The sequence below is a fragment of the Anser cygnoides genome, chromosome 15 (assembly GCF_040182565.1).
Source record: "Anser cygnoides isolate HZ-2024a breed goose chromosome 15, Taihu_goose_T2T_genome, whole genome shotgun sequence".
In the NCBI taxonomy this organism is placed as follows: domain Eukaryota; kingdom Metazoa; phylum Chordata; class Aves; order Anseriformes; family Anatidae; genus Anser; species Anser cygnoides.
The window spans coordinates 9,291,970-9,316,624 of record NC_089887.1 but is presented as its reverse complement, the minus strand read 5'-3'; the positions used below and the strand labels follow the sequence as shown (position 1 = coordinate 9,316,624).

The following is a 24,655-nucleotide window of genomic DNA, read 5'->3' as shown; positions in this document are numbered from 1 at the left end:
AGATTGGATTTAGGTCAGAATTTATTACCCTGCAGAACTCAAGCCAATATTTAACATAATGTCAGCTATCTTGATACTAGAGAATTTTAATGGCTATGCAATTTTATTCAATGATGAAGTTATTTCAGTTGTGTCATATATGTCTAGGCAATTTGATGAACAGAGCCTTGAGATGAAAATTGGATAAACATGGAAAATGGTGATTGATTGGTGGAAGGTTGCAATAATGTCTGCCTTGATATACCTTTTATTGTTAAATTATTTATCTAATGCAATCTCCGACACTTTTAGGAGTCTTTTAAGTTGGCATTAAATCGATGTTTAAATCTTCACAGTCAGAAAGGCCTCATAACTCAAACTGATAAATATCTTCTAACTTGTCAGGAGGAATAATGATCCATCTTAATATCTGAAAGTAGGAAAGATATTATTCTCTGTATTTGCTTTGAATCCCTGTAGAAGGATTGAGCCATAAACCAGAAAAATTAAGATTAGGAGACAGAGAGAAATATTAGAAAGAAAAAGTGGAGTAGTAGTTTGTCTGGGGAATTGAGGGCAAATGCTGCTTGCTTTGAAAGATGGGTACAAATTCTTGTCAGGAGCGAGCAGCATCGGGTCGGCTCACCTCGCAGTGCTGGCTGCCCCCAGGGGACCTGCCAGTCCCTCCCCAGGTCCGCAGGGCTGCTGGCTCCTGGAGGGGAAGAGAAGGATCTCGCTTCCTTTGGCTGCCAAGGCACGTGGATGGAGCACATTCTCTGGATAACAAAGCCTGCTTTTGGCTGATTCCTACTTGATATAAAAGCACGTGGTGGGGCAGCGGAGTGGAAACTGGGGCTTCGGAAGAGTTGGAAGCAAAACCATGGGATTTGCATTGGGATCTGTCCCTTGCATGGACAAGCCTGCTCCCATGCAGTGGCCACCGAAATGGCCCTGAAGCCCTGGCACTTGTGCTGGGTGCTGCGTGGCCTCTCATGTACTTGGTCTTACCCAGACTTTGCCCAAATACAGATAAGTAATTTTGTATTGCATTGTCCAGAAAACAGTATAGATCATGTGCTTTGTTTTCTTCACCTATTAAATGCTGTTGGGCAAGGGTCTGGGTTATTTGTATCAAAGGCAAGCACAGCTGAAGCTGCCCCTTGCAGTCTGTACACCAGTTTAAATACCAGAAAGAAATAGTAAGCACAGTCAGTAGGGAAAAAAATGAAATCCTTCTTCAGATGGTAACTGAACCTGGTGAAGAGTGAATGGGAAATGCAAGTTCCTTACCTTTCTTAACTAAGGAGATGTTGTTGAATGCTATTGATGCTCTTGCTGGGGTTTTCTTTAATAGAAAGCTTTTTGGTCTTGGACATGGAGGTGGAAAAATTTATCATATGGAGAAATGGGATGTCCAGGTGAGTTTTCATCTTCAAGCATTATGGATCTATTTCAGCTTACATCTAAAACTAACCAGCTGCAATTGCACAAAAGCTTCCCTAAAAACACCTTTAAAACTGTCTGAGTTTGTCCAATATTCAAGCAAAACAGGAAAACCATCCATCATCCCTGAGTACATTTCAAAGCTGAGGAAACATATTTCATTACTTGTATAAATCTTGAGTGGAAATAATTTTTATGTGACAATTTTCTGTTCGTTATCTTAGATGAGAACTGAAAATGATAACTGATAGCTGGCCTCAATCTCTGTAGCTTCGTTTGGGTAGACCAGTGAACCTCACCAAGGTGGCAGCTTTTCTGAAATGCCGTTGTGTTCCTTTCAGATGGCATTTGCCGTTCAGAAAACCTTACATTTCTCCAGATTAATTGGATTAAGCTAGACAGGGATTTTCATAATGCTGCACAGTAGGCATTTAGCATCCCTAAAACTTCAGGCTTCAAAGAACAGTTACCTCAGCAGTTCAGGCTCCCTACCTGGGCTTGTTTATTGCTTTGAACATCCAGACATACTTTTATAACTCATAATCATCCATAAAGAAATTTAACTGTTATTTAAAATGCTCTGTTGGGAAGGCTCAGTAGTTATTAATTAATAATGCATCAGGAAAGCAACAAAAAGGCAGGTAAAGATGTAGTTAGAAGTATTGGCTGGGTCTCTGCTGCCTTCAGAATCGGATTTATGTCTCATTTCCCAAGGGCTAGCTCATCGGTGAGCGCTGGGGCTCTTCTGTTCATACTCCAGGCACTTTCCTTATAAAATACTGAATGATGCATGAATATGTCTATTAATTAAAAGTAGATCTAAATGTGTTTAATACATAAAGCGTTGCTGGCATGCCGGTGTGGATTAAGAGGTACAACTGCCAGAAACCTCAAGAGAGGAGAACACAGAAACACTCCGCAATGTCTTTGAGATGCAGAAAATGTAAGGCTAAGAAGTATAAAGAGGCCAAAACCAGATAGAAAATCCCCTTTGAACTGCTGTTATATATTGCTAAAGAGAATTAATAAATGAAGTGTATACTTTAACTAATGAGGTTCATGGACATCAGTTTTGCCACCTTATCACAGTGCTGGTGAGGATTAAGGCCAGTGCAAACCTGGTGGAAGTGGGATGATGCTTGGACCAGTTGAGTGCTGCTTGGCTTGAAGAGAAGGGATGAGCTCTTGGGAGGTTTCCTACACCCACTGCTGGCTCTGACTTGAACTCTATTTAGCAATATTTTTGTCAATTTGACTTTTACGCTGATTACCACATTTGCAATGCGTCCTGTTTTTGTGTGGTAATTGGTAACCTGGAAAATTTACTTGGTGTGCAAGATTTAATATTAGTTTCTGCTGTCCTGCTGACAATGAATTAGCTTTTTGGACTCTATCATATGTTCTCAGCAGGCACATATGTAATTAAAGTGAACACACGTTGGGTTTCATATTAACACTCAAATCACCTTTGGCAAAAGGTCTCTGTGTTCCTTCGGGATTATACTCTTGGGCAATGTAATTATAGTGTCAGCTGTAATTGTTATTTTTAAATATTTCTTAATTTAGCCTATTAACCCTTTCCACACCAGTTGACCTTTGGATTTGAAGTGATTTTGTTCTACTAAGGGTTGCTGGCAAATGGACATCCTATTTCAGATGATGTCTTCAGTGCTGTGAAAGTTGTTCCATTGAACATCAACAGTTTGGTGTCAAAGTACATTGAATTAGTTTACAGAAGTTTCAGAAATTGAATGTGGTTTTGCATTAAGGAGAAGATGGTACTTAGTGTGAAAGTAAAGTCCGGGTGGTAAGCAGAATGCCTTTTTTTTTTTTTTTTTTCATTCTAAAATATTCTAAAGGATTACCTTTAGGCCACTTTGGTGTTAATTTTAACGGCATTAATTAGATCTACCATCCTCGAGCACTTCAGTTGCGTGTGGCAGGACCCAGGTTGGTAGGGAAGAAGGAGGGAGGTGTCACTGAGGCACGAGGAGAAGGGTCCTGAGAAATGACTTTGTTTTGATAGGGACTACAGGATGGCTTTTTGCTCCATCCAAAGAAAGGGAGAGGGGTGTATACGCATCAACAGTGTGCCTTTAAGCGATGCCGTCTTGGGAACTAATCTGAAGAGGTTTTTCATCATTCTTCTAGTGTCAGAGTAAAGATACTAGACGAGAAGTGATATTTGAAGGAAATTGCATCTCAGTTACGTTTGGTTCTTTTAGCTAAAATGGGGGATTGTTAAGGAAGCTAAGAGTTGATCTGCATTTATATGGATAAAGGATTGTTCGGAGCTGAAACAGGAACAAACCAAGCAGAATTTTGCTCAGACATGCTAATTCTCCTTTGATACTAATTTTACGCTGCCGAGTCGCCATTGATTTCAGAGGGGTGACTCCTGCTTCATTCATTCATGAATTCAGCAAATGAACTTCTTTGGTGTTTTTCTTCAGCCTTTGAGCTGTGGAAGGATGAATTCCACAGCTGTGCAGAAGTGTCCACAGCAGCAGCTGGAGTAGTAGTGGGAGACCTTGCTCTAACTGGAGACCTGGCTGATTCCTCATCCTCCGTTGTTGTTGTTGGTTTTTTTTGTTTTGTTTTGTTTTGTTTGTTGTTTTTTTTTTTAAACCTTTCAGTACGTCAGAGGTGCCAGCATTAGGATTCTTACTGATCCCACCCTGGCAGATAGCGAGATTTGTAACTGTTCTTACAACAAACCTGTTGGAGGCCTTCCTCTGTCTCTGTTCCCTCTGCCTCCTCCTCATCCTCCTCTTCCTGAGGATGCTGAAGTCCTGACTGCAGGGAGGACCGACTCTGCTCACCCTCCGTGCCTCCTGTTGCTCGGTGTCCAGGGGCTGCAGCCAGCCGACAGCCAGGGAGTCTTTCTATGTAGGTAGGCTCTACCAGTATTTCATATTTTCCCCAGTCTCTTTTTCTTAAAATATGTTATTTTACAATCTGTGAGATGTTTCATGTGTTTCACACTTTCTCGTCTCCCGAATTAGTTTTGCGTAGCAGTTTTGCTGCCAGTTGATGATTTTTCTGTCCTGCTTTGCCACGAAAGCCAAGTTCTGAGTGAATTGTTTAGTTTGGAGCTCCAACCTTTTAACAGAGGAGGAATGGAGTTACATCGGAACGTAAGTGCTTTTTTTTAAGCCACCCCTTCTAAAAGGGGCAGTCAGATAGGTTGTGTATAAGTGTGTATGTGGCAGGAAAAAGAAAAATTATATTGGAAGTCAATGCTACTGAAATACAACTAGAGCTTCAAAGCATTTTTTAGCACTCACTTTACCTAATTAAAATGCATAACTGCTTGGACTTGTGCCTTGCTTCATAGTACGCTGCACCGCTTATTCCTAGAGATCAACACTAATACATCGCGTCCGCTCCTGCCAGACTCCCCACGTTCAGCGCTGTGAGCAAGCGGTGCACGAGCAGAGCCTCCCTGCAGCCAGGCTCTGGCTAAACCTGTGCCAGTGCATGGGCAGAGGTGGTGGGAGGGCAGGATCAGTCCCACCTGCAGTACACGGCCAGTGCCCAGTGCCTGCTTCCATGCCTCTGACTGCTAATGGGAGGTGGGGAGGACAGCCTCTGCTACAGAGCTAAAATAATCTTGGGAATTATATCCATTACTATTTTTTGTCTATAAAAAAGGTCAGCACGAACATTTTTGTTTTTAAGTGTTGTGCAGGAATTCTTTTTTTTTTTTTTGTGGTAGAGGACAGACTCTTCTACAAATGGTTGTTTAAGCAGCTCCTTGATGTCCAAAGACATCATAGCCTTGTTAAAGTCTGTGGGAAATGTGTAGCTCCGGTTTATAAATTATGGTATTATTGCAGGAATGTATTTCGTGTACAAATTCTCCCCAGATGCTTTTAACAGCAGCCAGTAACTTATTTAGTCAATACAATGACATTTTTCTGCGCTCCCCCCCACCCTTTACAGCAAAACTGAAATGTCTAGTGAAATACAGAAAAAAACAGTTCAGTTTGCTGTTGTCGAATGATTCCTTTGCCAGCAATTTGATTTTCCTTTATTTTCCTCTAGTGGTATGCTAATGGGATCTTTTTATACTATGATGGAGTAATAGAGTGGAAGTCCTTTATTTTAGCAACAAGATTGTGCTTTTTGTCTCTGTTCTTTGCCCATAAACATAAGTGCAAATATACATCCTTGTGAAAAACAATCCAAAAAATTTTCATGACAACATTTTAAAAATCAAGCTCAGCTGAGATGGAACAAGTAGGAATTTGTTGCTTGCTTGTGAAAGTAGTGTAGTAGGGGTTGTTTTCCTCATTGGCTCAAAGGCATGGATGGTAAAGGACAGCATCCCCTTTTACCTGCTGAAGGTCTACTTACACTTGTCAGTGATGTGTCTAAGTAACTGCTGTTCAGTCATGAAATGGGAATTTAAAATTCTTTCTCGTGCTTATTTAATTGCATGTCTTTATGAATGAAAGAGATTTTGATATATTTAAAATATGTCTTTTTTTTTGATATCTAAAATCTGTCTTCTGTATGGCATACTTTTGCCATTGCTGCGAATGCTCACCGTGAGCGATCACCAAGGTGCACTTGGTGCTGGGCTCAGCCCGCACAGATGGGAGCAGCCCAGGTTAGGTCAGGGCAGGATATGGGCTCGGCTGCGGTGAGGCTGGAGAGGACGGGGAAGCTGCAGAGGCGTTCAGCAGCCGTCTTGTAAATGGATGTGTCGCTTGCAGAACCGATCACAACGAAGCATGGAATTGAAGATACGATTTTCAAGGCACCCTAATTGGATTAGAGGGATTGTATTAAAGATATGTTGACTATGAAATGTTTAGAGGATTAATGCTCAATGATTTTCTTCTTAAACCATCTGTTCTAATCCCTCTTGATCAGCAGCAGCTTCTGGAAGGCATTGCAGCCAGGAAGGGGAGCCCAGCCCCACCTCTCCCATCTGACGAGAAGTGCCATAGTTTATAATATGTGGTGGACAGACCGAAATTCTCAGTCATCGATAGCCTGTACGCCCTCAGCATTTTTGTTTAAGTAGGTTCAGAGTTATGGTTGTCCCTAGTATTATTTTTTTCCCCAGATGCATACTCCCCTGCTGAGCATTTTCCACGTGAATGCATGATTTTGCAATATCAGGGTGGCTTGTGCAAGAATTACCATCCATCAATTTCTCCTCTGTTTTGACCTGTGCATATATGATAAGATCCAGCTAAAGGAGTGTGATGCTATTTATTATTCAAATGTTATTGTAACTTAGCATACCATATGAGTAATCTTTCGAAGTCTGCCAAAGGAACCAGTGTTAATTGCTTACAATAGAATATATTTGCTGTTGGAAATGTCACAACATAATTATGTTCCATTTCTCTGGCTGACAAGTAATATACTGGAAGAAAATTGGTCCTCTTTTTCTTCTGTGTTGGGTGAAATTCTTCATGCTTACCCTTTAAGTAGTATACATGGTAGCAAACTTTCTTGAAGCACAAGAGCTAATCAATGATAAAATAATGAATGTATCATTATTCAGACAGAAATAAAAACTACATCATGTAGGGATTGTGAAGTGCGCAGGGTAAGATTATGAAAATTAAAATTATACTGAATTTGTTGATTTAATGCACATAAAGCAGGGAGAAGTAAAATGAGCTTATAGATGGATGTCAATGTTAAGGAAAGGCCCGGATCTTTGAAAAGACTTGTAATTCTTGTGTAACAGTTCCCATTTCTGCTCACCAAAAGGACTTCCTCGCTGAGTAGCCCTTACGAAGCTGGTGGGGGCTGGAGGGAGGCTGGAGGCTCCTGTGGGGAGAGTCGGCTGAGCCCAGTGATTGCAGGGCTGGATGTGAAGCTGCCAACACTGGGTAAAGTCACCCAGTCCCGCTGGTACTGCTGAGCAGAGTTAGCAAGAAATCCCCAGTGCTACAGGGCGAAGCCTGCAGGAAGGGAACGGGTGTGTTTGTGCAGCCTTCTTGCTTGTGAGCAGGTTTGGGAAAACCATTGATAACCAGTGTCCTTTGCCATACGGATATTTCTGTAGAGTTAGTTGTCAGCACGTGCTGAAAAAAGTATGCTCTGAATGCAGAAACTGCATTTCTTTGCGAAGCAGGTTTTGAAGATGTGGTGTTTGAGTTGAAATATTTCAGTTATGATTATTTGTTAGCTAGCGCACCAGTATGTACAGTGTGTTCATACGCACACAGAATGTGTGTCCATGGTATGTGTGCATACGTGATTCTGATGTCTCACACATCTTTTATCGTCGCGATGTTAGATTCTTACAAGCAGTCAGCTGCATCCTAGCCCTGCAAGTTTTGGAAATCCATGAAGCTGAACTTACCATGGCGCAGAGGAAGCAAGCCTGGCAGCTCTGGAGTGCCACACACATGCTTGCACATGTGCTATTTATCTTTTGGAGCTTGCACACGTGCTATTTATCTTTTGTCTCTGTGAAGAGATTCCTGTTAGTTTCACTTGCAGTGCAACTAGTGTCAGCTAAAATGTAAGTCTGAGTTTTTACAACATTTTAGGATGTGGACACACAGCACAGGTTTACAGATTTATTTTTGCTTCATTGTTAGTGTCAGTCCTTCTCCATACCTAACCAGACCTGTTCAGACTAGCTATGCAAAATACCTGTAAAAGCCTTCAATTTTTTCATCTCTTACCAACATTATGTTTATGGTTACCTTGGGCACAGAATAAAGGCAGACTCTGTCCTTCAAATTCTGAATCCAAAAAAATAGGAGACGTGTAATGAGAATCTCAAAGGATACATTTCGAGTTAGCAACCCAGGTCCCATACAGTATAAATGAGCTCAGTCCTGCTGTTGCAGTGAAGTTACTCGGGCTGTACGCTGGGTAGTTACAGTGTTTAGCTGTACATTTCTTAAGACTATCTGGGGAAAAGATCCTTGATGTAGGACGTGAAAGATGACAGCACAGTAAAACAGAGCAGGAAGACATTGATCAGCCAGGTAACAAACACCCTTTTATCTGTCTATTCGTTCCTCGGTAGTCGCAGCAGTACACAGATACCTCCTGGGAGCTAATGTGAAGTAGAGACTGTTTTAACTATGTAAGTGCCTGTGGTTTATCGGTTACTCGTGCTGTGAGCATGACAGGAAAGGAGGAGTAAAGGTTATGGATGTGCCAGTCTCAAAATACCCTGCAAAACAGAGAACGGGTGCTGGAATCAAGAAAAACTTTCAAATGCTAATGCGAGCCTTGATAAGGCTCTATTTCTGTTGTGCTTGGGGTGTGTTATGTTGATATTGTTGCTTTCTTGTTGCCTTGGTTGCTCTGCAGTAACTGGTTAGCTTTCAGGTTTGTTTTAAACTTACAGATGATTTGAGACAGAAAAGAGAAGAAAGTCTCAACAGAAATGAGGGCACTTTCAGTGTTTCCTTCTTGTTTTGTACAAGAGATCTAAAGGCTTGTCCAGCAGGGAAGGGAGTGAAGTGCTTCATTTCAGAGAAGGGCTGACTCCAAAACCCATGGCCCAAGCAGCTGGTGGGCTGTCAGTGTGTCCGAGCGAGGAGGTCGGTCTGTCTGCAGACAGAGGGCAGGCACCAGGCAAGCCCCCTCTGGCGCACGGTTCAGACCACCTCAATCAGTCGCTGACTCATGTCTGATTCAGGTGCCCCTAGGGCCAACCGCAGGACCTGGGGTCACATCAGGGCTGCCATCACGCATGTCCCCAAGCAACATCTCAGCTTGACTGGGATGAGCCTGATGTATGTGTGATACATCACCCCCGCTATTGCCCATGCTGTCAGAGAAACCCAAGTCCGTCAGCAGAAAGGAGCACTGCTGCGCTCTGCCCAGGTCTGCAGCTTTAGCAGCCCCTAGAGGGTCCTTCTGTCTCCACCAACAGTTCATAGAGGACGATATCTTAAGGGAGGCACCTGAACTATGTTGCTGCATGTGGGCAGCGTGAGTCCGGCCACTGTGACAGATCAGAGGGGCAGGGGACAGCAGGCATCTCCATCGCCAGGAGCCCCGGTGGGGGCCTCACGGGGAAGGAGGTGCTGGTGGTTGGTGCCCTAAATGAGCTGGCCAAAGGAACTGGTGCCTCCCAGCTTTTACAGAAGGCAGAGTGCTGCTGGCACGGCTGTAGCTGGACCCAGAAAATGCAGACAGTGGATGAGGTCTAATCGCTTCAGGTTGGGTTTGTGTCATCAGTTTTCTTGGGAGTAGGAAGACGTCTTGTCTTGGCTGCAAAATTCCCGTTCTCGTCAGTTTGGGACTGTTGAAAGGAACATCCTAAGCAACAATCACGGGTGGATAAGATATCAAAACAAATGCCTCATCTCAACCCTTTCACTGCTTTTTCCCTCCTGTAGCCCCCCTCCTTCCTAATGAGCAAAAGGTGCTGTGCTGGGTGGAAGGCAGCTTCTGGGCCATGGGCCTGAATGAGGTGTCTCCAAACCATAGAATCACAGAATGATTTGGTTTGAAAGCAACCTTAAAAACCATCTAGTCTGCCCCCTGCCACGGTTAGGGACACCTCCCACTGGACCAGGGTGCCCAGGATCCCGTCCGGCCTGGCCTTGAGCACCTACAGGGATGGGGCAGCCACAGCTTCCCTGGGCAACCTGTGCCAGTGCCTCGCCACCCTCAGAGGAAAGAATTTCTTCCTTATAGCTAATCTAAAGCTACCATTATTTTAGTTTAAAGTCTTGTCCTGTCACTACACTTCAGGACAAATGTCCTTCCCCAGCTTTCCTGTAGCCCCCTTGAGGCACTGGAAGGCTGCTGTAATGTTTCCCCAGAATTATTTGGGAATTATGCTTGATTTTGGTGATTTAGCTGGTTGGTCTCCACAAGTTTTGACTATTACTGGTGGAAAAGGAGAAAAGTTCTTCTCAGATATGATTTAAATCCCTGAGCTGAGGGTCCCACCCTGCAGGGGCTCAACAGAGAAGTCAGTCAGCCTCTGGTTAGGCCAGAGAGCCAGGCTGGAAAAATCTGTATTGGAGCATTTTCTTAGAATTGTAACGTACAGGTAACTTTCTCTTGTTTGGTGGTTTCTAAGGCTTAGAGCAACTTTTAAAAGGTCGGATTTCAATTCAGCCTTATAGAGAGTGCTGTCTTTGGTGAGGCAGCACAGCTTTGAAAAGAAAGAGTTGCCTCCCAAATGTTAAGGCAAACTGAGGTACAAGTTGCTTTAGTCTTTTTCTGCAAGAAACAGTTGTGTCTGTTGTTAGATCTGCTGTATAGTGTATTTCTGAAGTCCAGTGATGTCACTGGGTACAGTCAAACTAATTCTCATTTCAAAGGCATTTGGTATTCACCCTAGTAATGTTGGTCATGAACTAATTGGCTCTAAATTGATAAGATAAATATTAAGAAATACATTCTAATTCAGCATTATTAATTAATCTAATGTTGCTTTCCTGTGATATTTACTTCTTCATGAGAGGCACTGAGAAAAGGGAGAAAATACTTGGCTAACACACTCCAGCAAAACTACAAATAATCAAGATTTGTCTCCCAGGAATGCCACCATTTTCATAATTAGAATAGTCAAAAAAGTGAGCTAGATAGTTATCGTAGTAAATTGTTCAGTATGCGTTGCAAGTGCAATGTAGCAGTAGCTGATAATTAGACTGTCATTTGCAAAACATAAAAATGGTTTCAATAACTACTTGAGACTGACTGCAAGACAAGATGGAATTTTTATTTGAAATATGGCAGACTGCTTCTGGACTGAACGCTGCCTGGGTTTGTTTGAAACCTCGCTGATACAAATGTGTTGGCACAGCACGCGCACATATCTGATGGTCTGCGCTGAGGTAGATTTTGCACAGTCCTGTGTTACTGCGATTGCTTTGTGATACAAAAGATAGGATTTGTTCTCAGGGTTCTTGTATTTTCTCTTTTACAGTGAATCCTTCATATCATGTGAAAAAGGTCCACTAAGTTTCCTGGGGCGGGGTGTCTTTCTGTTTGTGTCTGTTGGACAATGCCTGCCCACTGGGACAAGAGTTCTTGAACGAGTGTTTGCAGTGATGCATGCAACACAAATGTTAAACAGCTATAACAGAAGGATGACAGAGCAGGGATGGAAATGTTTTCTTTCAAATTCCAAAATAGAAAATCATCATCTTTTTTTTTTTTCCCTGGGAAAAGATAGAAACAATTCATCATCTTATGATCCATCTGTGAGCATGAAACAGTTCTACATGTGTCCTCTATCTTTCTACCTTCCTTTCTTCATGCACACCTTATTATTCTGTTCATAGAAAAGGTAGAAATCTCTCCAGCATGGGGGTTACAGTGAAATCAACCCAATTCTGTAACTACAGCCATTTTCCTTTATTATATTGAAATGCTGCGGGGGTACAGAACTGCTTAACAGTTCATGAATTCACTGTATAGAAACTTGCAGTGACCTCCTGAAAGGACTTGTCCAGCTGTAAGGCAGGGACTCCTCGCCTCTGACTGCCCTCAGTTTGTGCTGTCATCCTCTGAGATGATTAAAGCAGACCCAAAGTGCCCACATCAGCAGCCCCTTTGTTCCAAGCCAGAGCTTCTGCTCAGCATGGGAGAACGTTGCTGAAATCTGTCTCTTTAATGTTAAATGGACAAGTCATTGAGTGCTTGTAAATTCTGTCTCGCTGCTTCCCACCTACCTTGCATTGATTTTTGCGTATGGGTTACTTGATCATATGAACTTAGAGAGGATCATAAATTGCTCTGTAATTCATGGTAGAGTCTGAGAAAGAGAAATACTTGAGCAGGGTTGTAGAGATAAAACATTAGTGCAAAAAAAAAATGAATATCCACTTTTCAATAGCAGCATAATTTCTGAAATTTTATCCAAAGTGCTCAACGTTAACTTACAGATAGTAAGTATGGGTAACAGCAATTTTAAGGAAATCTTCAGAACATAATCGGGAGCATTTCATTTTGCAAATCATAAGCATTCCTCTCAAATCCATATGCCCTTGGGAGAGTTGCACAGATCTCAGCTGATTTCACCTCTCCTGCTTTGCTGAGTGAGTTAAAACCCAGTAAAAGAAGCAGCACGTATGAGTAGTCATGTTAATTATCTTCAGCAGGAGCCTGGCTTGCTTTGCTGGAGGTGAATCCCAGCCCCCTACTTTAGCTGGGCACTGGTGACCGATGAAGGTGCTGACCCCCAGGCAGAGGAGAGTTGGTGGTCACTTCGCAGGGCGCAGGACTTGCCTATGGTTAAAGCTGTCAGCATCGAAATCCACCAGAATTGTACCTGCTGCCCAGCTCAGCTTTTGGGGAATAGCCATCTGCAGCGTGGTACAATCCTATGTGAACAGACCTGTTACATACAGATAATATTTTTTTAAAAATCAGTGCTCACCTAAAATCTTTTCTTTCACAAAAGATGTCCACAAGGGTCGCCATGGAAATAAGTGAATCATTTCCCATATTGGAGGTGAAAATTGGCATTCAGAGGCTGGGATTCCTGTTGTTAGTTTTCTAGGTTCTGGGACAGGAAAGTTTGCTTTCTCAACTGATAGGTGAGGAACCCACAGTGTGCTTCAGAAGCTACCTTGTCTGTGCAAGGTGTCTTCACTGCAGGGTACAGACAGAACATCCCCCTGGAGCCTGATGGCAAATGAGGCACTTACTGAGACAGGTCGTTACAGTTACAGAGCATCCTCTCTTGCTTAACTCCAACAATAACACCCTCTCTTGTTGGAGTTAAGGAAGAGGGGATGTTCTTAGATAAGTCCAGATAAATTTTGCTGTCTTGAAGCCCTCAAAGAATTTTCATGAGATCCTAATGACTTACCAGTGAATTGCCAGAAAGCTGTTTCTTTTGTTAATATATACTGCCAGCTATTTCTGTTACTAGGTATGTTGCAAAATTTCAGGCTTTTAAATAAAGGAAGACTTTTTTTTATTCTTGTCTCCATTTGAGCACAGCAAAACTGTCTTTGCTCTGCACTAACCAAAATGGAAAAGTTTCAGATGAAACCATGTATAGTAATTTTCAGTCCTCTGGCTTGATATGAGTTGTGAACAATTGCAAAAAAGGAGTTTATAGCGGAAACCTGCAACTACTGCTCACTTGCAGAAATGGCCCCACTGAAGGGAACAGGGCCCTTCCTGTGAGTTCAGGGAGGGATACAGAGCTCTGCCTCTGTGGAGCACTTATGGCTGGCACTCCCACTATGGAGGCATCTGTTTGTGTTTATGGATGCAATAGTAGTAAATACTATGCTGTATTGCACAGCAGTCCCTCTTCTGATGTCCTCTGTCAGTTGATTCATGGTATCAAGGCACGATGCACGCCCAGAGCTGTGCTTGGGTCAAGGCAGCAGCATCCAGGTGCCTGTCTCTGTGCAGTGGCATTCTGCTGAACAGACAGGGAGATGCTAAGCTGGGAATAGAAATGGATAGATTAATTTGCAAAAAATAATATGGCTCACAAAATTCATTAAAAGGTTGTTTCGTGCTGCTAGAGAAGTCCGATGATCTCATTAATTAGCACTAGAAGTAAAAGATTAGCAAGTTGGTTCAGAGTTATGTTGGTGGATGATTGAGCATTATGTGGCACCACAACAAATAAGAAAGTGCACAATGTTTATTATTCTGGCATTTAGTAATACTGCAGTAGCTGAAGATTAAACTCTTAATTATGAGTATTGATTTCTCTGGGGCTTAGGAAGTGCAAGCCAAAACTGCACTGGAGCAGAGATTCTCCTGTTACCTGCAGAAAGAGGTGTGTCTTTTCCTGCTAGGAAACCTTGGAAATTGTGTTTTGAGCAGGAAGCCAGGAAGGCAACTCTGATTTTTCCAGGTAAGTTTATAAAAGGCATTTGGTCACAAAGCAAAAGGGCACTTTTTGTTTCCAGTGTGTGATGGCAAAATGCATCAATATGCTTGGATACAGGGGCTAAGAAATGTTTGTTACAGCCTGTGTGAGCAGCACTGCTTTTGTTGAACTGGTGGTTTGTCTGAAGCAGGCAGCACAAGACGTCTCTCCTTGCCCACGGTTTCCATTGCATAATGGAACTGCAAACTTGGAAGTTTCAGACAAGCCCTGCTGCTGTGCTGCCTGTGCCAGGCGGCAGCGAGGACGCTTCTTTCACTGTCCCCACTCATTCGTGCATGCAAAATGACTTCCAAGGCATTGCCAAATTATAACTGTAACAAAACATTCTTCTGTTTTTTTGTTTTACCTTGTATTAACATTGTCAGCATTTCATTAGATTTTTTAAAACACTGATCTGCGTAAGTTACCCTAGAAAAATGGAATTCCATGAGACCTTAGGAAATTCCACTTAACAGGCATTGCACATGCAATGGGAGTGGAAGATAAATCTGGAATTTTATGCACTCAGAGACTGCCATAAATGATCCCGGAGTAGGAAAAGGTGGGAATTCTCCTCTGCTATTTTGATACATTTTTCTCAGAAAGACAGATGCTGGCACAAGCAGAGGTGAGAAGTGTTAGTGAGTGCCCAAATCCCATGCACCTGGTGGGTGAGAAGGAGACAAGTGAACAAAGAGGTGAAAATACTGTAAAGGGCTGCTTGGAACCAGGGAGAGAAAGCTGGCCTTCAAAACTGCTTTTTGTTGGACTCGAGTGACCAAGAGTGGAGGCCACTCTCACACTCTGTGTGAGATTTAGGGCACATGACAAATGGCAGTGCAGTGATAGCACTGAAGTAGCTATCAAATGCAAGTTCTGCCTTAAAATCCTTCTAGATTATCACTGTGGCACGTTAGGATGTTAAGTGAGAAGCATCTGAGGCGTCTTTTGTGTCTTCTGTCCCAACACCCAGAAAGGGACATGCTCCTAAGTGAGAGGCAGATCATTAATAAGGTGGCGTTACCATGATGTGAAAGACTATGGTGTGCACACACATGAGAAGCCTTATAGAAGTGTCATGGTTAGAGCCCTTCTATTCTTGACATGGTTTATAGAGCTCTGAACTCCTACTGTATTTATTTAGCAAAAAGATGCTCAATGTTTCCTGCCAATTTCATCTTATTTGCAAACCAGACTGGTTCTCTATCAGTGGAGCAGTCTGCAAAATAGAGGGTGCTAATCAGCCACAGACTAAAAACAGGGAACTGCCAATATAAAGCTGAAGTAGAGGATACTCTGACATATGGAAAAAATACAACATTCTTACCTTTGTGAAATTCCAGGCAGCCAGGGAAAGGATTAGATTACAGAAGCTGTAATAGCATGCAGGTGGAAAATGGGACTGTAAAGACCTGAACCTCAAAAAGAAGGAAGGAACACATGGAAAAAGAGGTTAGAGTAGGAAAATAGCAGGGAGGAAAATATGTCGCTTCAAGAATTTATTAGAGAAACCTGATGAAGTGAGGTGGCATTTCAGATGAAAATTTGGTAGGATTTTGTTTTCAGTAATTGCTAGATAAGTGATGGTGTGGGTATTGAAAGCAAGTGAGTTTAAAATAAAAGACCCACAATACCGCTATTTTAAATTCCCATCACCTTTTACATGGTCATTGCAGAAAGCCACTAATTTCAGAAAAGAGGTATCCAAAAATGTAATGAAAACCACTAAAAATCTTTGCGTCTGTTGATGGGACATTGTCAGCCTGAAATCAGAGCATTTTAATGAAAAATGGGTTAATTTAGCTACTGCAATTGCCCTTCATTCTCCTGCCAATTCTCCTTGCGAGCATGTTTTCTTTCTTTCACGATCACTTTCTGTCCCTGCTGCTGTGCAAAAGCCCTAAGCATACCCGTGGGGAAGCTCAGCAGCAATGTGGGAGGAACAGAAGAAGTGAGTATACATAAATGCCATAGTAGGCTAACTGGAAATGATAGAAGAAATGAAATTTAAGTCCTGTTCTAATCTTTTAAGCCGTCTCTTATTGAGTTAGTGGTGGATGATTTTTTAAAGAAATGCCATTTAAGTTGTCAGTGTCCTTTTTAAAATTAAGTGTGACTCATGGGGCTAGAAATTTCCTGATAGGTAGCCCGAATACATTTTCGGGCATGAAAGTTGCATTAATTTATGAGCAATGCTACTGCAGATAGACGTTCCTCGAGGGGCTGCGGGAGGTAAAGGTCTTTTACCTGGGGCAGACAGGCACATGGCTGCCTCCTAGCCCCGTATGTAGTCCAGTAAAGAGCCTTATTCCAGAGACTGGGTACAACTCTTACACCGACAGCTTTCCTGGACCTCCAGGCCAGGAAGAACAGGTCCTTACGTATAGAGGTAGAATAGAGAAACACTGCTGAAGAGGAGAACCTGGAGGGAGGGTCACAGGAGGCAGTGAAGCCATCCCTCCCCATGACGTGCTGCTGCCGTTGCAGCAGGACCTCTCGCTTGTGCCTATCTAAAGGAGTCTTTCAGTTACTTAAGTACAAATTTCAGTGCAATTATGTGGATCAAATTGTTCAGGTAGCCAGAGCCAGTGTTCTGCGAGTTCTGCGAGCTTTCAGTTGCTCTGTTGTTCTGAGTTCATGCTACTCCCCTCCCTTTAATAAGGAGGAGATGCAACAAGAAGGATTAAGCAAAGTCCTTTTTTCTGTGTCCAGCTTTTCTTTTGTAATTAATACATATGTATATAAAAGAGCATTTGGTATTGTTTACTTTTATCAACATGTTTCCAGTTTCCTAGAAATGGGAAGAAGGCTTTCCCTCACACTTACTCTCTCTTCACACTTGGCAAATGTCTGCTTTTTTGTTCCACATGTTAACTCAAGTGTCATTGAGCATGTTTTTTTAATTACTTCAGGATATGGTTTGGGATGCACAGCGGGCTTTGTGGCTGATAGCTGGGCCCAACCGCCGCCTCAGGCTCACCTGCGGCCTGGCGCAAACCGATGGGACGTGGAGCTGGGAGGGGAGGGGCAGCCCCAAAGGCAGAAGCTGGACACGACTTACCCAGATTCGCTCCTCCCTGCCTTTAGGAAGAAATGGAGGATGCACGTCAGGTTGAAAAGAGGATGATAGAGCTTAATAAGATCCTCTCCCGGTCTTCTTTTCTCAAGGCTGAACAGGCCCAGGTCTCTCAGCCTTCCCTCACAGGGAGGGTGCTCCAGGCCCCAACTAGGCTCTTGTTGGAAAGGTAGGAAAAAACAGCTTTGGTGAGGAAAAAACTCTTTCCTTATGTCAGAGGCAAACAAAAATGTGATTACTGCAGTGCCTATAAAGCAGCATAAAACCCAATTCTGCTATTTTTCCAGGAGGGAAACCACTTTCAAGCAAAGCAGGTTGAGGCCCTGTGCCACCCGTGGTTGCTGCTGGGGGAGGTCAGCGTGGGCAGAGGAGTGGTTGTGTTGAGCTGGTTGTTTACTGAGCACATACATACTGAGTCTGAAATATCCTATTTGGTCAAAACGTGGTCGATGAATAAAGGGAGACGTGTTGGTGTTCTTGCATATGATCTCAGCTGCTGCTGATGAGCTGGTTCAGCTCATGCATGGCCATTTCTAAACCTTCACCTGTAATGTAAAATGAATGATTAAGTCCTGCCCCTGCGTACATGCATTTCTAATAATTAAATATGTAAGTGCAGCATAATAAGAAGTTCAGGCTTTTCAGGATGGTCAACTGGATTTACCCTTCTGAGGAAATAAACCAAAATGACATCACAGATCATGGGACTTTGAGAAATTCTCCTTTTTTTTTTCTTTTTTTTTTTTTTTCTTTGAGGGGCTTGGCTATCTTTGAGACAATGATATTGCCTAAAAAAATCTTTACAGGTGCAAGGGGGAAAATGAGGCAGGGGTGATTTGTGGTGTTTTTTGATCTTTGGGTTACTTTCTTTCCTTCTGCAAATGTTCAAAATTTCAGGTTTCTCCTAAATAATTTCTGTTGAGAAAGACTCTTACAAGGTCAGAGGACTGAAGGGGTTGTTTAACTGAAGAAAGAATGTCAGGTTTTGGATAAAATTGTCTTTTTTTTCATGATGTTCAGGTTTGTGAGTTGAAGAGATGTTACAAAAAACAAAGCACTCTAAATTCCTGACTAAAAATGTCACTTCAGCTCATCAGTACATCCTGTCATAACCTTACAGTGTGGTGTTTTCTTTAGAAAACCGAGACCATAAATTCCTGTGTTAATATAAAAGTGAAAATAAATTTGAAATAGGATTGCACTGCCTGCTCTCACACACGAAGAAGTAAAAATGTGCAGGTTGCCATTTAAATGGTCCAGGCTACATCTGCTGTTCCAAATAGATGCTATCAGTTGAGATAATCCTCAGCTGCTGTTAAGTAGCAGTTTCACCAGCTTTTCAGCAGAGCTGTGCTGATCAGAGGACTGAGGATTGTTTGGTGACGTGAGGGGTTTCTTGCTGGAGGAGTTGGCTTTGGTGTTTTTCAAATACTTTGAGGTGACTTCCCATCAGAAACTGCTTTTGAAAAAAGAGCCAAGGTGAAACGTGTACTGCTCTCTGCTCCCCCGCCCTGCGGATACGCTCAGAGATGTCCTGTGTTTTGTTTTTGAACAGGAAAAGCCAACAACAATGTGCAGTGGGATGAGGACTCCGTAGAGTACATGCCAGCCAACCCAGTCAGGATCGCATTTGTCTTGGTTGTTCATGGCAGAGCTTCTCGGCAGCTCCAACGCATGTTTAAGGCTATTTACCATAAAGACCATTTTTATTACATTCATGTTGACAAGGTAATATATCACTGGTTATAAATTGCCTGTCTTGCCATCTGTCAGTCTGCCCATCTTTGTCATCTTCATCTTCTCTTTACCTCTGCTGCGTAGAGTGCATGTCACTTCTCGTCTCTCCATCTGTTCTATGTTTGGAGCCACTTTTTTTTTCTCTTTCTTGTTATCTTGTCTATGTAACAGTCTTTATTTCTCTTTGTATGTTTATGAATATCTATTCATGCCTGTGTGTTGTACATTTAGTAACAGTAATTGATAAGTTGATGCAGACTAACAGCAGTGGCCTCTTGGATGGAGAGCTGGCCTGAGGTGCCTCGGGAGAGTTACTTCCCACTGCAGAACGGAGGGAGTAACAGTAACCTCCTTCAGGAAAGCCCTTTGGGATCTACTGACGAGAAATGATAAATAAATGCTAATTGCACTGATTAGCAATTACTGTAGTTGTAATAAAAAGAACTAAAAGAGAGCTCTGCACATTTCCAAATTAACGTTTAACAGAACGCTGTGCACTGTAGCAAGTGAGGGCAAAGCAAAGGCAACGCTCAGGTAGTCGAGAAGTGCAGCTGCTGGTTAGTGAATACAGGGAGGTACAGTTTGGGACAGAGTAACTTGAACCTGTTACTTTTTTCTCCTGTAAAGCGATCCAATTACTTACACCGACAAGTGCTCCAGTTTGCTAACCAGTACCCAAATGTGAGAGTCACTTCTTGGAGAATGGCAACTATCTGGGGAGGAGCAAGCCTTCTGTCTACCTACCTGCAGAGCATGAGGGACTTAATGGAGATGAATGACTGGCCATGGGATTTCTTCATTAACCTCAGCGCTGCCGACTACCCAATCAGGTACAACAAGTCTTCTAAGAACATATGTATTTTATTCCTAAGGGGAGTAAGTGCTGATGTAAGGAGTATCAGGCTGCTGTCTGACATCAGTGCTTTTGCCATGGAGACAGTTGCCTTGCTGTACCCCCCATGTGTCTGTTGCTTGCCCAGGAAGGACTGTGGCTGCAAGCAGGTTAGCAGTGCCAATTCTTCACTTGCAGTGAGGAAGCAGGTGCTGCTCTATTTAGTCATTATTTCTAGCAAGGGGCACCTGCAAGAGAGGGAGTGAGTAAAGTAACGGGAAGTACTGGAGCTAAGCAAACAATCCCCAGGCACGGAGAGATTGCTCCCTGCCAGGGCTCTGATCAACAGTATGATTTGATGTCTCAGGAAGTATTGAAGGTGTGAATGTAGATTCAGTGAAGGTAATGTTCTGCGCTTCCTTTTTTTAGTACTTTCTCTGCAGAGGATAATGATCGTAGAAGTGACAAATAAGTTGCTAGGAGTCAATTATAGCTTCAGCACCAACCGTTGCCTGAATGTGTTTATTCTGACGGCATCAGGCAAAGAACTTCACACATCACCACATGACAAGGCTTGTGATTTTAAGTGAAATCATAATCTTTCTGCATTTGCATAACCCAGACCCCACAGCTGCATTCAGTAAGGTTTACTACATTGTGCAAAATTAGATAGTCCATAAAAAGTGGAAAAAGGAGGGGAAAGAGGCAAAAAAACCAAAGTGTTCTTCAGCTGTTGTTTTTAGGCTATAAGAATTAACAAGAAGAGGGAAAGAGGAAATTAACCTTGTGACTTCTGTTTCCCTGTATGCTGAAAGGAATCAAGGAAAGGGGAAGTAACTTTCTTGGGTAATTTTCTAATAAGCGATGGCATTACACGCTTTTAATACTAACAGTAAAGAAATACGTTAGCAAAAGGCAGTGGAAACACCTGATTAGGTTCCTGCAAGATCTCTCTTAAATTATGAGTCCCTTCTTGAATGTGCTACTCAGACAGAAATCCCCACTGAAGTGAGAATGGTAACAACATGAGCTTTTGCCTTAGGAAGGATTTTGTGAGAACTGACAAAAGGCTTTATCTCTGGTTCCCATTTCTATGTACTGTCAGTGAAGAGAAATGCATCACATTTCGGGGAGGAAAACAAGGGAAGAACACGAGTCACAGAGAGTGCACTGATACTGGAACAAAGGAGTTTGAATTAAGAACTCCCAGTATCTCGTATTGCATCTGATTTGGTGTCCTACAGGAAGAGCCATAACAATTTTGACGTGTTATCTGTGGTTGTAAGGGACAGTATGTAATTCTCTGTATATCTTTTGAGTTTGAGGAAAAGGTAGCTTGTTATTTCCTGTAATTCACTCTCCTGGTGAGGAATGCTACACTGATGATAAAAAGTAGAGTAATGTAAAACCACAGAGGAGAAGGTGACGGGACTTTGAATCAAGGAAGATAAATTGTAGAAGAATAAACAGTTGAGGGTGTAGTGTAATTACAGAATAGACCCAGCAGATGTATCCAGTTACCCTGTTGTGGTGTTGTGTTCACCCTAAATGCCATCTTGTAGTGCTGTGGCCATGACCTGAGGCGTTCTCAACTGCTCTTCGTTCCCCGCGGAATGAATTAAACCGCAGGGCCAAATGGGATCAGTCACTTACAGATAGGGCCATAAACAACCACAGGATTTGTTGAGTAGACCGTAGTCAGTTCTGCTTTAATGGATTCTTTGTAATAATGCTGTGGTATCTTGCAGTCATTCAAACTCTAAACAAGTGCCATTCAGCTGGAAAAATTCCAGGCGTTTGTTTCTTCATGGTGGAAATTCTTGAAGGTCGTGCTTTGGTATTGCGGCTGCTTTCAGAGCTGCGTGGTGGTTCTCAGCAGCTGGGTGAAGGCATGTGAAGTGCTCGTTTCCCTTGCTGTCAAAGTACTCTGATACCAGAACTGGGGGAAATAGGCTTCCTCTCAACACGGTGCACTTCAACAAAATGTAAAAAGCTTTTTTTAATGCTATAACTTAAATGACAGTGACTTACAGGTGCTGCTAAATTTTTTTAATATGTGATATTACAGCTATAAACCCTGGAAAATGTTATCTCATCAAAAATATATATGAGTCCATTTCATTTTCATAGTGGAGTGGCTATAAATTAATATTCTTTGTAATCTTTGGGAAGGCATTAGTTCTCTGCGTACTACACAGAGAGATGAGTGTTTTTCCAGGAAATAGTAAAGAGGGTGTTTGAGGGCTTTTTCCTTCCTTCAGACATCATTTGTCAGATAATGGACTAGAGGCAGTTTACACATCTCACACTGGTTAGTCATATTGCAGTGTTTTTAGCTAGGTGTCCCTGCATAGGAACATATGAATTTTGTGGATTAATAGTTCTTATCCAGAGCTGCTTCACATTAAGCTTTCGCTTCCCATCTGCCATTCCATCTGTAACGTTGAAACCCTTACTACTTCTCTTCTGATAATAAAAGCTAATCCAGCCTTATAAGTCAGGAGAACACATTCTATATGTGGGGTTAGTTCTGTATGACGAAGTCTAAATCTGTCTGGGGAGCAGTCTGGTATGTTCACGGGCTACATTACGATTACTGGGAACCCTTCATCCTTCAGAAGAGATGTCTAGAAGCAGATGTCAAGGATCATACTATATAAAGGCAGGAGGAGGGAAAAAAAAAGTTCAGAACCATTCATTTTGTGAGAGAAGCAATTAAAATAGAACATATGCAAGCTAAGAAAATCTGGATATCCCTGTTACTGTATTTCATGCCTTAATCTTTAATTTTTGAAGCCTTGGTTGAGTCTGCAGATCCAGCACAAATGAAGTCTTAATCCATGTGCTTCTAGTTGTTACCGTGGTAGAAATCATTCACAAACACAGTCTGAGCATAAAGGCATCTCTAACAAAAATACTGTGTTTCCCTCTATCGTGAGGTAATATGTTGTTTATTGGCCTAAGTGAAATGCATCATCCAACTTTGACTCTACTCACCCCTGGTGAGCATTCTCAGTAGGAAAACAAGGGATAAAATGGCCAAGGACAGACCTCTACAAGTGATACTTTGGGGCGGGAGGCTGTGACTTCCTTCTCCTTTTGCTCGAACACTGGGTGGTGGTGGTGGTTGTGTGGTTTGGGGTTCTTTTGTTGGGTTTTGGGGGTTGGGAGAGGCACATGCTTTCCCAAAATACCATCTCCCGCAACCATGACATTCATAAAGAAATAAACAAAACCAGCCCCTTCCTTTTTCTTACTGTTTTTATTTTAGGGGTATTTTTTCATGAGTTTTCTTTTGAGGAAAGTCTTTTTTTCTTTCGAGAGTTTCTTTCAAAGCTCTGTGGGGAAGCTATCGATGTCTTTAACCTCTTATTTTATATGTGTATCTATTTGCATTATTTATTGTCTCTGACAAACAACATCAGGTAGTCAACCTTATGTTCAGGGACTGAAATTTCACTCCCAACAAGGTGAACTCTGGTAGAGCATCTATTGATGCTGAATGTTTAACGTGCTTTGCAGGAGTCCTTGGATAATGTGGCAGGTGAAGTATTGTACCACTTAAATTAGAAAGTTTAATGAGATCATTTAACAGTGAATGTCATGTCAGTGCTTACCTGGCCACAAAGCTTGTAGAAAGAATAAACATAATGAAACATTTGAACTGTTTATAATTTACAATAAATGACTGAATCTCAGTCACCAAAGGGATCACCAGATCTAATTGCCAGGTAATACTCTGCCTTTAATAAAGGTCAAGCAAAATTATTAACAGAAGTTTGTGGAGTGCTTCAAAATAGTGAGAAAATAGAGTGGCTTATTGATGGAGCTAGGAATGCAGATGCTGCTGATACTCAATTATGAGCTATATATAATAAAAGAAACCCGGTGAAACTACTTGTATTTTGGTAGTTGGCGCTATGAAGATGAACCTGTTTTAGGATTAAGATTTTATAAAAATACCTTCCATAAAAGCCTGCAATGTGAAGACTCAAACAAGTGAGACAGTCAACAAAGTTTTTGGTCTGGAACTTAAATAAATTTGTATTAAAATACAAATAGCATCTGTGGAAACTGCAGACTCCGGGGAGTAAACGGGATGACCGGACTGGGACTGGGACTTTCAGCAACAAGTGCCAAAGTTGGTGTAATTTATGCTGATCGTCTCTGTCAGTCAGAATTGTATTCAAAAGTTGAGAAAAATCAGCTGGCAGAGAGCTCTTGACTGACCTGTTCTTTTGGTATGTTCTCCTCTGATCAATGGTCTAGGTAACTCTTAATGCTAAGTAGCAACATTCATCTAAAGATTTAACTGCTCCATAGAAACTCGAAGGATGCCCTTCGAAGCAGGTAGACCTTTTTCTCAGGTCAGTGTTTCCAATCAGCCAGCAGCAGACAGGCAGCCTGGCTCTCGGTCCTTCATTTTCTCCAGCAGACCTGCACTCCTGACTCCTTAGGAGTGTTGTTAGCAAAGATAACCACCCGAAATCAACAGCTCTACTTGAATTCCTGCCAAATCTGAGCATGGCAGACAGCCTAGCAGAGATAAAGCTGTCCTTTCGCTCACCTGTCTTCTTCCCAGCTTTCATCTCTAATAGCTTACGTTGCCAGGTCCTGCACAGGGGCCATATTAGAGACCAGAAATTGCTTCCTCTCTGGGTATCAAAAAAGGAAACCAAAGACAAAATAGCTGTGAGGAAAAATTCTTCTCCTCTGTGAGCAGTGAGATGAAGGGAAGTGTTTGTTGGCAAGTACATACATAACCAAGTGATGAGTCCTGACTGCAGTC

At 42.3% G+C, this 24,655-nt stretch overlaps 1 protein-coding gene across 1 annotated transcript in view; it reads left to right on the top strand.

Moving 5' to 3' along the window:
* Positions 1–24,655, top strand: part of XYLT1 (xylosyltransferase 1) — a 192,437-nt gene that overhangs the window by 104,157 nt on the left and 63,625 nt on the right. The window contains exons 3-4 of the mRNA XM_048061443.2: positions 18,853–19,025; positions 19,662–19,864. Of these exons, the coding sequence (XP_047917400.1) occupies positions 18,853–19,025; positions 19,662–19,864 (376 nt within the window). The remainder of the gene's footprint in view (positions 1–18,852; positions 19,026–19,661; positions 19,865–24,655) is intronic.